General features: G+C 38.1%; 1 protein-coding gene across 1 annotated transcript in view; it reads right to left on the bottom strand.

Moving 5' to 3' along the window:
• Positions 1 to 3795: 3795 nt before the first annotated feature.
• The window catches only part of Eprs1 (glutamyl-prolyl-tRNA synthetase 1), a 65805-nt gene continuing 56021 nt past the window's right edge, over positions 3796 to 13579 (bottom strand). Inside the window, exons 29-32 of the mRNA XM_090341174.1 lie at positions 11100 to 11260; positions 7882 to 7960; positions 4244 to 4308; positions 3796 to 4148 (exon numbers count right to left, since the gene is read on the bottom strand). Of these exons, the coding sequence (XP_090197300.1) occupies positions 3998 to 4148; positions 4244 to 4308; positions 7882 to 7960; positions 11100 to 11260 (456 nt within the window). The 3' untranslated portion in view covers positions 3796 to 3997. The remainder of the gene's footprint in view (positions 4149 to 4243; positions 4309 to 7881; positions 7961 to 11099; positions 11261 to 13579) is intronic.

The raw sequence follows: 13579 nt of genomic DNA, 5'->3' as shown, positions 1-13579 counted from the left end.
AGCTGCGCAGCGCTTGGAAGTTTCTCCCGTTTCCCAGGAAGGCTGAGCAGCCACAGATTCACTGATAATGTTGTTCCTGGCTAATTTACCCCTTCAGCCTTTCAGTGTTTGTCTTATTTGGAAATCATCTTTTATAGGTGGCTATAAAGCTATAAAATAGTATAAAGGGCGATCAAGCAAGAGATGTCACGTGAGCAAAGGTTTGTAGAAACGGAAGACACTGGCTTCCTATATGGACTTGAAACATCTGTTGGGTTGTAGGTCTATGTTTCCTTACAGAGCTAAATATCTTTCAATGTGTAGCTCATGGGTACCTACGGGCTTTCCAGTTCTCCCACTCCATGAATGAAACTGTAGCTGAAGTGAAAGAAGTCATTTGATATCAACAACCATGTTTGGACCATCTGATATATAAGTAGTTTTGAATGCCATCTACTGTGAGAAACGAGGAATATTCTAAAGCCAACGACCTGCAAATTAAAGACACAGTAAGTGAAAGTCAATGCAAAAGCTAGGGTGGTATTTCTATGGCTTTTCCCACTGAACTGGAATAAACCAATACGCTACTTCCAAACAACAGTCTTGGAAAGTAAAACAAGAAAAACATTCTTCTTGTTGAGGCATGGCGATGCATTTTTAACCGGAGGAGCTTAAGACAATCCCCGAGAGTTTCAGGATAAAAGATAAAAATAAGGATTGAAGGAAGATTAAAAAATAAATAAATAAAAAATTCCAAGATCAGGGCTGGGAGTTTGGCCTAGTGGTAGAGTGCTTGCCTAGTATGCACGAAGACCTGGGTTCAATTCCTCGGTACTACATATATAGCAAAAAGCCAGAAGTGGTGCTGTGGCTCAAGTGGTAGAGCCCTATCCTTGAGAAAATCTAGGGACAGTGCTCAGGCCCTGAGCTCATGCCCAGGACTGGCAAAAAAAAAAAAAAAAAAAAAAAAAAATTCCAAGATCTGCTGAGTGCTAGTGGCTCACATCTGTAATCCTAGCTACACAGGAGACTGAGATCTGAGGATCACAGTTCAAAGCCAGCCTATGAAGGAAAGGCCCTGAAACTCTCTTCTCCAACTACACCTACCTAAACCAGAAGTGGAACCGTACCTCAGTGTTAGAGCCCTGGCATTGAGCAAACAAAGCTCACACTACCCAGGCCTTGAGATCCAAGCCCCACAACAGGGGGGAAAATATCCTAAGATCTGTTAGGCACGTAGAGCTCTTTAAGGTTTACTAGCTGCCCAATATGGAAAATAGTACTAGCCTGTATTGTTCTGAATAGTCTCCCCACTACTTCTTTAAAAGAAATACAGGCTGAGATTCTGGCTGTTGGTAGCTCACACCTATAATCCTAGCTACTCAGGAGGCTGAGACCTGAGGATCACAGTTCAAAGCCAGCTCAGGCAGGAAAGTCGAAGAAACTCATATCTCCAATTAACCACCAGAAAACTGGAAATGGCACTGTGGCTCTAGTAGAATGCTAACCTTGAGCACAAAGACTCAGGGATAGCACTCAGGCCCTAAGTTTAAATTCAAAGCCCCCTGTCTAACAAAAACCATGTTTTTAGGCCAGTGGCAGTAGCTTATGCTTGTAATCCTAGCTACTCAGGAGGCTGAGATCTCTGCTCGGAAGCCAGCCTAGGCTGCAAAGTCTTTGAGACTCTTATTTTCAATTAACCACAGAAAAAGCCAGCTGTAGTTCAAATGGAGCAAAAATTTAGGGACACTGCTCAGGCCCTGAGTTCAAACCCTAGAACCAGCACAAAATATAAAGACAAAGAACCTCAACCCTTTAGCTTCTAATACTACTACATTTGATAGAGGATAGAGTGTCTACTTTAAAGCTATATATTAGGAATAACTTTCAACTGATAGCTATTATTATGTATTGAGTTCCACCTTACTATATGAGATAGAGGAACTCTGTAATAGGTATTAGACTTCTCATTTAATAAGCAGTTTACATTGCTTCTGAGGATGGAAGAATAATGAAGAATTGCCATCAAGCATGAAATCTGCTTCACAGTTCAAAGATATGGCTCAAATATTTCACTTGATTTCACTCACATAGTTATGACATGAATCAAAGCACACTGTAGTTAGTATGCTTTCAAGCAACAATTCCCTATCAGTGTAAGAACAGCTCCTGTTTCTCATACTTTCCTGCCTTTGAATCTTACTCCCTCTGCCTGAAACATTCTTCTATTTATTCCAAAATTCTATTCATCTTTCAAAACTGCTCAGAATTCAAGCCCTTTTGGAACATTTTGTCTTTATTGATGTATTTATTACTACCAATATGAAAAAAGAAAACATACTGGAATGAAGTGCTGAAGGAAGAATTTACCAAGGAGACTAGAAATTAAAAGTGAAAAGTATTCCAGGAGAAGACAGAGATGGGAAACAGCAGGAGGCCCTACATGGTTGAGTTGCAGACAGTAAGAATCTGCTGAGTCAGGCAAGCCACAGAAGTATTTCAGAGTCAGCCAAAAAGAGACAAATATAATAACACACATGGAAATGTAGACACTGGCCTAGAGATTCACAAATAAATCTACGGAAGGGGAAGATGTAAAACATATTTAACCTAACAAGTTGTTTATTTTGCTGGCCAAAGACTATGGATGTCAGTGTTAGAGTAGCTGCTTAGGACAACTCAGGTTCATGATTTGGGTTCACAGGCTCAAAGCTGTTTTTTCTAGGCAGAAAAGATTGATACGGAGTAAAATGAGATTTTGGAGGCATGCCAACCAGAAAATATTGCTGGAACATAGAAAATTTAGTGTAATTACAACAGGTCTACAGTTCAGACCAAGAGATACCAATGTCAAGAGTTGTTAGCCTATTAATGCTGTTTGAAACTATGAGATTAGATGAGGTAGTATTAGAAGAACGCCAAATACAGACATTTACTATACTAATATATGAGAAGTAGGCAATGAAAGAGAAGCTGGTGAAAGAGTCAGAGAGGTAAAGGGGCAAGTCATAGAACCAATTAACTGCTAGAAAACAGGAGGTGGGGCCTGGCTCAAAGGTAGGGTAGTAGCCTTGAGCTAAAGAGCTCAGGGAGAGAGCCCAGGCTGAGTCCAAGCCCCATGAGTGGCCCCCCATCAAAAAATAAATAAATAAATAAAAGGATCAAAGCCTGGTGCGGTGGCTCACTGCCTGCAATTCTAGTTATTCAGGATGGTGAGATCTGAGGATCATGATTCAAAGACAGCCAGAGCACTAAAAAGTCTGTAAGACACTTATTTCCAATAATCACCAGAAAACCGGAAGTGGTACTGTGGCTCAAGGGATAGGGTGGTAGCCTTGAGCTGAAGAGCTCAGGGACAGGGCCCAGGCCCGGAGTTGAAGTCCCACAACCGATCAAAAAAAAAAAAAAAAAAAAGAACAAAAAAGTATCATAACCAGTAGTAATTTAGCAAGCCAAGAATAAGTAAACATTTGCTGACCTAGGGCATCCTCACTGATTTCAGTGAGAAGCATCATAGTGAGGGCAAAAAGAGGGTTAAGAAAAGATGGAAAGAGGAGAAAGACGGATTGACTGCTCCTTGACTTCTGAAGACCCAGTGGTAACTAAAGAGAGAAGCTCAAGGAAAAGCTTTAGTATTTTTTTTTTTCCAATTTGTGGATTTAGGCTCAATATTAGGAACCACAGAAGGAGTACTTTAAGACAGTCAAGACAATGAGTAGACAGAACTTACCTAATTTTCAAAGACCTATCTCTTGATAGAAATTTGTGCATATAATTTAGTTATTTCAGAGAGAAAAGAATACATGAAGCAGTTAATTAGTTCATGATATTTATTACTGTAGTTGTTTACAGAAAAATCTTTTCAATGTTAATTTGTTCATAAGAATAGCTGTTCATCCACATGACCTCCTTTTAGATGTAACTTTTATTTTAAAAAATCAAAAAACTGTATCTGAGATTATTAGTATCAACTTTTTAAAAAGTGAGGAGGACTGGAGAGAGACGTCTGTTTTATCTTCTAGTAACTCCTACCAAACAAGGTATAGAACTTGGCAGGGTTCTTGCCACAGATGCATTTGGCTCCAGGTTGCAGCTTACAGAGTGGTTCAAAAGGGATACAAAGGCTTTTAGCTCCCATGGATGGAGCACCAGGTTCAAGATCCTGATCCCTGGAAAAAAAACGAGAATTCCAGTCATCCATGATGGAAAACACATTCTTTTCCAAATACGATACCTCAGAAGCCTTTTAGTTAATTATGTTTACCTGGCAGTGGTCTTTTTGATCCAGTCTTCACAGTCAATTTCCCCACAGAATGGAATCTGAGCAATCTAATAAGAAAAGGAGAAGTGATCAGTACCTCTTAACCCTGTTCTATGTGTAGAAAGATTTCAGTTTTATTCATAACTCATAAGCAAAAAAGTATGGGGTTGAAGTCTCTTTCCAGACTGTTCAGAGTTTTCTTGTACTATCAAAAATTCAAACTCAAAATAAGACACACTGAAGGAATCTCTGCAATACATTAGCATGTCCTAATAAACTGGCTGCAACAGTAACCTCAGCAGAACCTTACCATATATGGACTAATGTCTGTTCTACATACCTGGTTTTCACTGGGAATATAAACAGGAGATACTTGGCAGGTAGTTTTTTTTGGGGGTGTGTGTGTGGGTCATGGCCTGGGCGCTGTCCCTGGACTCTTCAGCTCAAGGCTACTACCCTATCCCTGGGGCCTGGGCGTGGTCCCAGAGCTCTCCAGCTCAAGGCAGTAGCCTAGAGCCAAGCCCCACTTACCGTTGGAGATAAGAGTCTCAGGTACTTTGGTGCCCAGGCTGGTTTTGAACCTTGATCCTCAGATCTCAGACTCCTAAGTAGCTAGGATTACAGGCGTGAGCCACCCACACATGGCTGGCAGCTGGTTTTTACAGTGATGTTAACAATAAAAACAATCATGAAGACCTCACCTTTATCACATTCTGACATTATGGTTAAGGGAATAATTAATGCTGAAGACCTTGTGAAAGTAAAGAGTCAGTCATTCTGTAGCTAGACACCATTGGCTCTGCACATGCCCGCAATTATAGCTACTTAGGAGGCTGAGATCCAAGGATCATGGTTTAAACCAGCCTGGGAAAGCAAATCTGTGACTCATCTCCAAATATGCACCCCTTCCAAAAAAAAAAAAAAAAAAAAAAAGCTAGCGGTGGAGCTGTGGCTCAAGTAGTTGGGTAGAGTGCTAACCTTGATTAAAAGAAGCTAAGGAACAGAACTCAAACCCTAAGTTCAAGCCCCAGGACTGGCACCAAAATAAAGTCAGTCTGAAGCTCAATTTTTTAAAGCCATGTTGAATAACAGAATCAAGCCACTTAGAATTTTTTCTTAATTTTGAAACTTTCCAATTGTTTAAAATCTTTGGACCTGGGTTTTTTCTCAATAAAATGTAGTTCTGACTAGAACAGCATTAAGATTTCTCCCAGTTTTTTTCATAGTATGGCTACAACAAATGAGCTCTATCTGTAATAAGAATTGCAGGATAGCCCTCTCCCCAAATCCTGGAGATTAATGTAAGAATACCATTAACATATCAGAAATTATTAAGCAGCTGATGCCAATCTAGAGCCCAATAAAAAGGAGATCCAAGAGCTATTAGAAATAATACCAGTGTCCCTAGCTTCCTCACCACGTCTTCATCAGCATATCTCAACCACATGTTTCACACTCAAATTCTGAGCAACTGCACAACACTTGCCTATAAAGTTAGTAAGACTAACTCAAAAAACAAACAAAAAAACAAACAGAAGAATGTGGTTCAACTGGTATAGCTCATATGCCCAACCTGGGATCATGTAGTTCTCAATCCCTAGAACCAGAAAAAGTTTTTAGAAGAAAACGGCAATGGTGACAAACAGTAATAGTAAATACTCATGTGATTAACGAAATTGCTATTAACAGATAATAAATCATATATAGATAGCATTTGCTTTTCATTGACCTAAGTTCCTTTCTTTAGAAAAAGTACTAAAACCAAACCCTATAAATATAATGTCTTTCTTTTTCTTCATTTATAACAGACAAGAGTAAAAAAATAAAACCTACTCTCACCTACATTCAAGTTCAAAGATCCTGTTCTTCTCTTCCCTTGCTAGTAAATACAACTTTATTTATAACAGCCTCAAAGGTTGCTTGACAGTTAACATATCTAAGCTGACCCACACAGAGATGGAACTGACTTATTATACAAAGGGAAATTAGCTTTCTGGTCCTAAGTGCTTTTTGTATACATCACTGAAACACTATGTTCTACTTCAGAATAGAAGTAATCCATTCTAGTAATAGAAGTCAAAATTTGTGCAGTAATTTTATTATAACAGCATAAATGATACGACTTCCATGAGCACCTTTTAAGATTCATGTCTTTGAAATCAATGGATTAACTGAGTTACCCTATTGATTTATTAACTCTTACATAATTTCTCTAATAGACTGCTGTAAAAAAGACTACTGTATTTCTATAGTAAAAGAAAAAGTTTTTGTAGTCCTATTTTATTTCTTTTTTATTTCAGTAAAAGAAATTTTTATATAAAAATTTATGGAACAAAAGGAAAATAATAAATTATAAAGAAATGAAAAATATATGAGTTGACTATATAAGTTCTAGTCTTCTATTAAAAGTATACAGTTTGAGTCAAAGGAAAAATTATGGAATCCAGAAAGGTCAAATATTACAAAGGCAATAAACCAATAATAAAAGGCTAAACAGAGGAATTACAAATTTGAAGGGCATTTTGAGATGATGTATACTGTACTTTTTTACAGATTAGTAAACTAAGAACAGATTAATACTATCAGCTTGTGCAATAAGAGACGTACTAGCATTCATAAAACAAAGTATTGTCTTATATACTCAACATTAAAAAAATTGCAGAGGAAAGCACATTAAACTGAACAGTAAGGGGGAAGGAGTGGACTCTAACTCTACTTAGTCTGTGCTAACTCATTTAGACTCTGGCCCATAAGGGCTTTTTCATTTGTAACCTAGGGACATGAGACTGGTTGTGTACTCAAACATGTATAGTAGAATTCTAAAGTCCATAAGTGATTCACTCCGATAATAAATAACTTTGCACCTCAGTTTCTTCTTACAAAAATTTAAATTTATAACTAGAACAGTACATATATGGAATACACAAAACCAATGATATCTTAGCTAAAAACTACCCAAGTTGAAAAAAAATCTTTGCAGTTTTAAGATGCCAAAAGTAGCTAGTCATTCTAAAAGGAAGGCTTAAAACTGAGCAGTATTTTTTTCCATGTTATTCAGAAAGAGCAATCCACCAAGGGCCAGGTAAGTGTATATACATGCATAGTCAGGGAATTGAGAAAAACTTTTAACTTTGTGTTACATTTCTGAAGCTTATTATAAGAATACCAAAATGAAATAATCAGACAATGAAATTAGTGTTTCATGTATTTTTTTTTTTTTTTTTTGCCAGTCCAAGGCTAGAGCTCTACCACTTGAGCCTCAGCACCACTTCCGGCTTTTTTCTACGTATGTGGTACCGAGGAATCAAACCCGGATCTTCGTGCATGCTAGGCAAACACTTTAACCACTAGGCCAAACTCCCCGCCCATGTTTCATGTATTTTTAGGTAAAATTACTAAGCACGAATTTATAAGTGTTAGCCAAAAATGACAGAACTTTGGGAAACCAGCGGAATACAACACATAATGCTAAATAATATACAATTCTCTTATTGACTGTTAAAAAAAGATTACTATTGTATGTCAGTTTGATGAGTCATAAAATGTAATTGCAATCCTCCACACCACAAGGAAAACAAAACTAGCACCCCCCTCAAAAAAAAATACAAAACAACAAAAACATTCTTTTGGAAATCTCTTACCTTTCCAGAATCTAGTACCTTCTGAAAGTCCTCCAAGGTATCAGCCACAACCATATGAGTCTTAAGGTCTTCAGAAGCCCTATCAAAAACATTAGAAAACATGCTTCTTAAATGAGCTATACAAAAATACATAAGCATCATTTAATAAAAATAAAAACCCAAAGTTAGCAGAATTTAATTTGAAAATTAACTCCCTCTGTTAGTGATGACCTTCAAGATCAGCACCTTATCACAGCGCTACAGGAAGTGGAGGTATGGGAAATCTGCCATGTGCACAGTAGACAACCACTGCTTTTGTTGCTGCCATTGAGATTCAACTGTGTAACGTTCTAGTTCTGGCTATCCCATTTCCATCCAATCTGTGGTAGTTTGTTACTTTTGAAAGTAAGTTTTCTTACTTAGTTTTGGGTTTTTTTTTTTTTTTTTACAAAACTGGAAAAGTAGTAAATACTGTTAAAAAATACTTAGTAACTACTACATATGACTGCTGTGACAAGGAAACATGAAGGCATTAAGGCATATATGTGCTTTTCTTTAAAAAATATATATATACACTCATATAAATCAAGATGTTTCCTTTTTCTTTTTGTGCTGGAATTGGGACTTGAACTCAGGTCCTAGGCACTGTCCCTTAGCTATTTTGCTCGAGTGGTACTCTACCATTTGAGCCACAGGAAAACTTCTACTCCTTTTGGTTGCTGATTGGAGATAGTCTGACAGGCTTTTCTTTCCAGGCTGGTACTGACCCATAATCCTCAGATCTCAGCTCCTGAGTAGCTAGAAGCCACAGGGCCTAAATTTTCACATGCTATATAATTCCCTATTGTAAGAATCCAGGTTTTAGACATGCCACAAGTAAATATTTTCCTTCATATCAAAACCACTTTTTTAGTTACTCGTGAGTGGTGATGAAGGAAGAAAAACATTATTGGCCATATGAACTCTATATCACTACTAGCCATCTACCAAATGTGCTTTTCCTTCCCCGTCTTGTTACTATAGCAAGATGAGCCTGTGCAATAAGATGAGAATAGTTGTATACAACCCTCAGACTGAAGCTTGAAGGCAGTATGCATGGCATGGCTCCTGAACATTTCCCTCCTTCCAACCAACACTGGTAGACATGACTGTCATCTTGTTTGGACCATGTAGATGACCATAGGCTCCAGAAGATGGCAGATCCAGTGAGATAAAAAGCAAGGCCCCTGAATAACCAGGGGGAGCACCACAATCCTGACCTGCAACAGTGACTTTACATTGTTCAATGAAAGACTACAGAAGTCATTCATTAAGATCCTCAACTTTGGGGCCGGGAGTTTGGCCTCCTGGTTAAAGTGCTTGCCTAGCATGCATGAAGACCTGGGTTCGATTCCTCGGTACCACATATAGAAAAAAGCCGGAAGTGGTGCTGAGGCTCAAGTGGTAGAGCTCTAGCCTTGAGAAAGTCCAAAGACAGTGCTCAGGCCCAGGACTGGCAAAAAAAAAAAAAAAAAAAAAAAAAAGATCCTCAACTTTGGCTAGGTACTGGTGGTAGCTCATAGTTGTAATCCTAGCTATTCAGGTGTCAAAGCCAGCATAGGGAGAAAAGTCCATGAGACTCTTATCTCCAATTAACCACACACACACACACACACACACACACACACACACACACACCAAACAAACAAACAAAAACACGGAAGCAGAACTGTGGCTTAAGTGACAGAGCAGTAGCCTGGGACAGTACCCAGGCTCTGAATTCAAGCTCCAAGACCAGCACATGCATACACATGCACACACACACACTTTTCGTTTTCTCCACGTTGTAATAAGTCTATTTGACTCACATAGAACTTCTATTAAAAGTAACAAAAATTTTTACATTGTAGGTATTAGCTATATACTCAATAGTGAAGTACTTACCTATCTTACATGTGGCTCTGAATGAACCTATGAGCCTTAACATCACAAATGCAACACATACACACACACACACACACACACACACACACACACACACACACACACACACGAAGCTAAATGAGATGATGAAATCCTATAATCCTAGCACTTGGTAGGCAAAGACCTAGATCACAAGTTCTAGGCCAGCCTGAGTTACATAATGAGCCCACCTCACCAAAACAACAACAACAACAACAACAACAAACCAAACCATAATATCTAGATATGTTTCTGGCTCTTAAACCTCTCAGTAGACTTCACAGAATTTCTGGAACTGAACCAGTGCAACAAAAGCACTATTGGAACATTACAACAAAATTACTTGTTCTGAATTCTAACAAATTTTAAATGCATTACATCATTTGCATACAAACAAATCTTAGTTAATATTTCTCCCAGATTTAGAGGCACTGCTTTCCCTCAAATTGAGACTCTATTGTTATTGGTACAGCCTTCATCTCTACTCCAGGTAGGCAGAAAAGAAAGCAGGGCACCACACCAACACCACAAATGTTCTACTGTGGTAGAGGTCACCTTAAGATCCTTCTTTCTAAAAGACTCTTTTTCACGGGCCACGGCAGCTCTAAGGCCTCCCCATCCAACAATCCCCAATCCAATCATGAGATTCATAGCCCTGGCTACCTTATAATCACCCAGAGAACATTTTATACTATAGTTACCAGGCTCTGTCTAGACCAATTGAATTAATATCTCAGGGAAGGTATCAAGCCCTGACATTTATTAAAGCTTGTCAGATACTACTGACCTGTACCTAACAGCTGAGAATAGATACCTTGATCTCTTGCATTTACATCCCATAAGAGCCTGGATCCTTGGAGCCGGAAAGTTGGCATACTAGTAGAATGCTTGCCTAGCATGCACAAAGACCCAGGTTCAATTCCTTTGTACAACATACATAGAAAAGCTGGTAGTGTTGTGGCTCAAGAGAGTTAGCCTTGAGAAAAAAGCCTAAGGACAGTGCTCAGGCCCTGAGTTCAAGGCCCGAGACTGCCTAAAAACAACAACAAAAAATAACACCTGCTAAAGTTAACCCAAATTAGACTAGGAGAGAAACAGTTCATTTCTGCAAACCGAATGGGAGACAATGATACTTAGAAAAATAACCATAATACAAGATGAAACATAGAGAAAAGCAAAGAAAAAAGCCTGGCACTTCCGAAGCAAAGATTATTTCCAGCTGGGGTCACCCCGAAATTCCTTGTTTTATAGTTGAGAGGTTGGTTATGATTTGAAGAAACATAATTATCAGAAACTACCTTCGGAAAAGATTAACCTGGATATCTTCCAAAATAGCTTGAAGTTTAGTTTCAGCCTCATTTTCTGCAATTGTTAGCTTTTCTCCAGTATCTCGTCTGACAGCTACAAACTGACAGTTCTTCATGTCACGCGGCCCAACTTCAAGTCTAATTGGTACTCCCTATAAAATAAAAAAGGTAATTACATTGGCACATGGCAGTTTTCTCTCCTAAGTAAGTAGTTACAAATTTACCCATATAAAATTTTTCTTTTCAATAGCAACAGAAATGTATATATTGAAATATTTTCAATTTTTCAGTCTCCCTGATATTGCCAGGGGGACACTAAGAATAATTTTAAGAGGTGCTGCAAATCACATTATATCTCATGTTCTTATCAGAATGAGCTTCACATCCACATATACATTACTCATACAAATACTTCACACACTAATTACTATAAAATAAACAGGAGCCTAGATTTCTCCAAATGTTTTTTGCTACCAATTTTTTTAACTAAATGGAACTAAGAAGGTATTAAAAATATTACAGTGGAACTAAAACTGTAGCTGAGGTGACATGCTTGCCTCAGCAAGCATGGGAGGGGAAAATACAGCTAAGAGTAAGTATCCCTTATTCAAAATGCTTCAAACCAAAAGGGTTTCACATTTTACTCTTCACATTTTCAAATATTAGAGATTTAAGCATCCCTAATCCAAAATCTGAAACTTCTGGAGTATAATTAGAGCTTGATTTGTATCTATACTTTTCATTAGCTAGTCAAACTCTTTCTCATGTTCTTTAATTTAAGGCATGAAGTTAAAAACTTAAGGGCTTTATTTTCTTTCTGAGAAATGAAAACATAGACTGTATGGATGTAACTCTTATCAGTAATATCTCCATTCACAAAGTGTAGGTTTACCAGGGACTCAAACAGTGATAGAGGAGGGACTAAGAAAGGAATATGGAGAGATGGTCTCTGTTTAATTAATCTAGTAGCAATAAGAAATTTATTCTTTATCATTTGGTATTAAGGCAAGTATAAACTGGTTTAGAGAAGGTGTTACACACCATGCAAAAAACTTTTTGTGCTGGGCGCACTGGCTCATGCTTGTAATCCTAGCTATTCAGGAGGCTGAGATCTGAGGATTAAGATTCAAAACCAGCCCGGGTATTAAAGACCCTGAGACTCTTATATTCAATTAATCTTTAGAAGAGGGGAAGTGGGGCTGTGGCTTAAGGGAAAGGGTAGTAGCCTTGAGGTGAAGAGCTCAGGGACAATACCCAGGCTAGAGTTCAAGCCCTATGACCCACCAAAACAAAACACTTTTTGGTGTAGCTAGGATTACAGGCACCAGCCACTGACGCCAGGGTCAAAAAACTATTTTTTAAGCAAGAAAGACATTTTTTCAAAAGGAAAAACATCCATCTTAAAGTCCTTACTATAGAAAGCACTACCCAATAAAAGAGAAGCAATAACTGTGTTCCAGCACAGAAGATAGTTTAATTCAAAGGCCATTAAAGATATAACATTGTAAATACAGCAACTTGGGAAATGTTAGGTATATTGATACTGAAAAATCCCAGCATTACCAAGCTTACACCAAAACTGAAAGTTGAAATATCACCACATTTTCTCATTCCTATTTGCTATATAATGTGAATTATATTTTTGACTTCTAATGTCTAGATCCAATTATGATTTTCTGAGCTAGGCAGGAATAATCCTAACAGGAGGCTGAGACAAAAGGACTCAAAGTTTAAAATTTAGGATACATAGTGAGATGCTGACTCAAAATAAATGAACAAAAAAATAAAGTCAGGCAATGTGGCTCACAGCTGTAATCCTACTCAGGAGGCTGAGCTCTAGAGGATAGGTTCAAAGCTAGCCCAGGCAGGAAAATCTGTGAGACATTTATTTCCAATTAACCACCAGAAAACTGGAAGTGATGTTGTGACTCCAAGGTAGAGTGCTAGCATTGAGCTGAAGAGCTCAGGGATGGCATGAAGGCCCAAAGTTCAAGCCCCAGGACTGGCAAAAAAAGAAAAAAAGAATTTAAATGCTAGAAGTTCATAAAATGGAATTAAGCACCCAGATCATTTTAACAACAGTGTATGAGAGGTAAATGAAATTTGTATTATAATAAACCAGAATTCAAATAGGCCTTGGATAGACAAACTAAAAAATCAACTAACTGATGTGAAACAATGTGGCATTAAAAACCCAACAATGGATCGCTCTCTCACTCACATCTTAGAGATGGCCCTGACCAGTTGGTATGATTCTCGATGCTAGGCGCGGAATAAAACTCTGTTTAACTTCTAAAAAAAACAAAAAAAACAAAACCAACAATGACAAGTGATGCCCATGTATTATTCTAACATTACATCCAACTGGTCAAATAACTTACATGAATGTCTGGGTTTGTTTGTTTGTTGACCGTGGGGCTTGAACTCTGGGGCTAGACGCTGTTCCTGAGTTCTTCAGCTCAAGGCTAGTA

Source organism: Megascapheus bottae, chromosome 10 (assembly GCF_031878675.1).
Source record: "Megascapheus bottae isolate mThoBot1 chromosome 10, mThoBot2.hap1, whole genome shotgun sequence".
NCBI lineage: Eukaryota > Metazoa > Chordata > Mammalia > Rodentia > Geomyidae > Megascapheus > Megascapheus bottae.
This window is presented reverse-complemented; position numbering and strand designations above follow the sequence as displayed.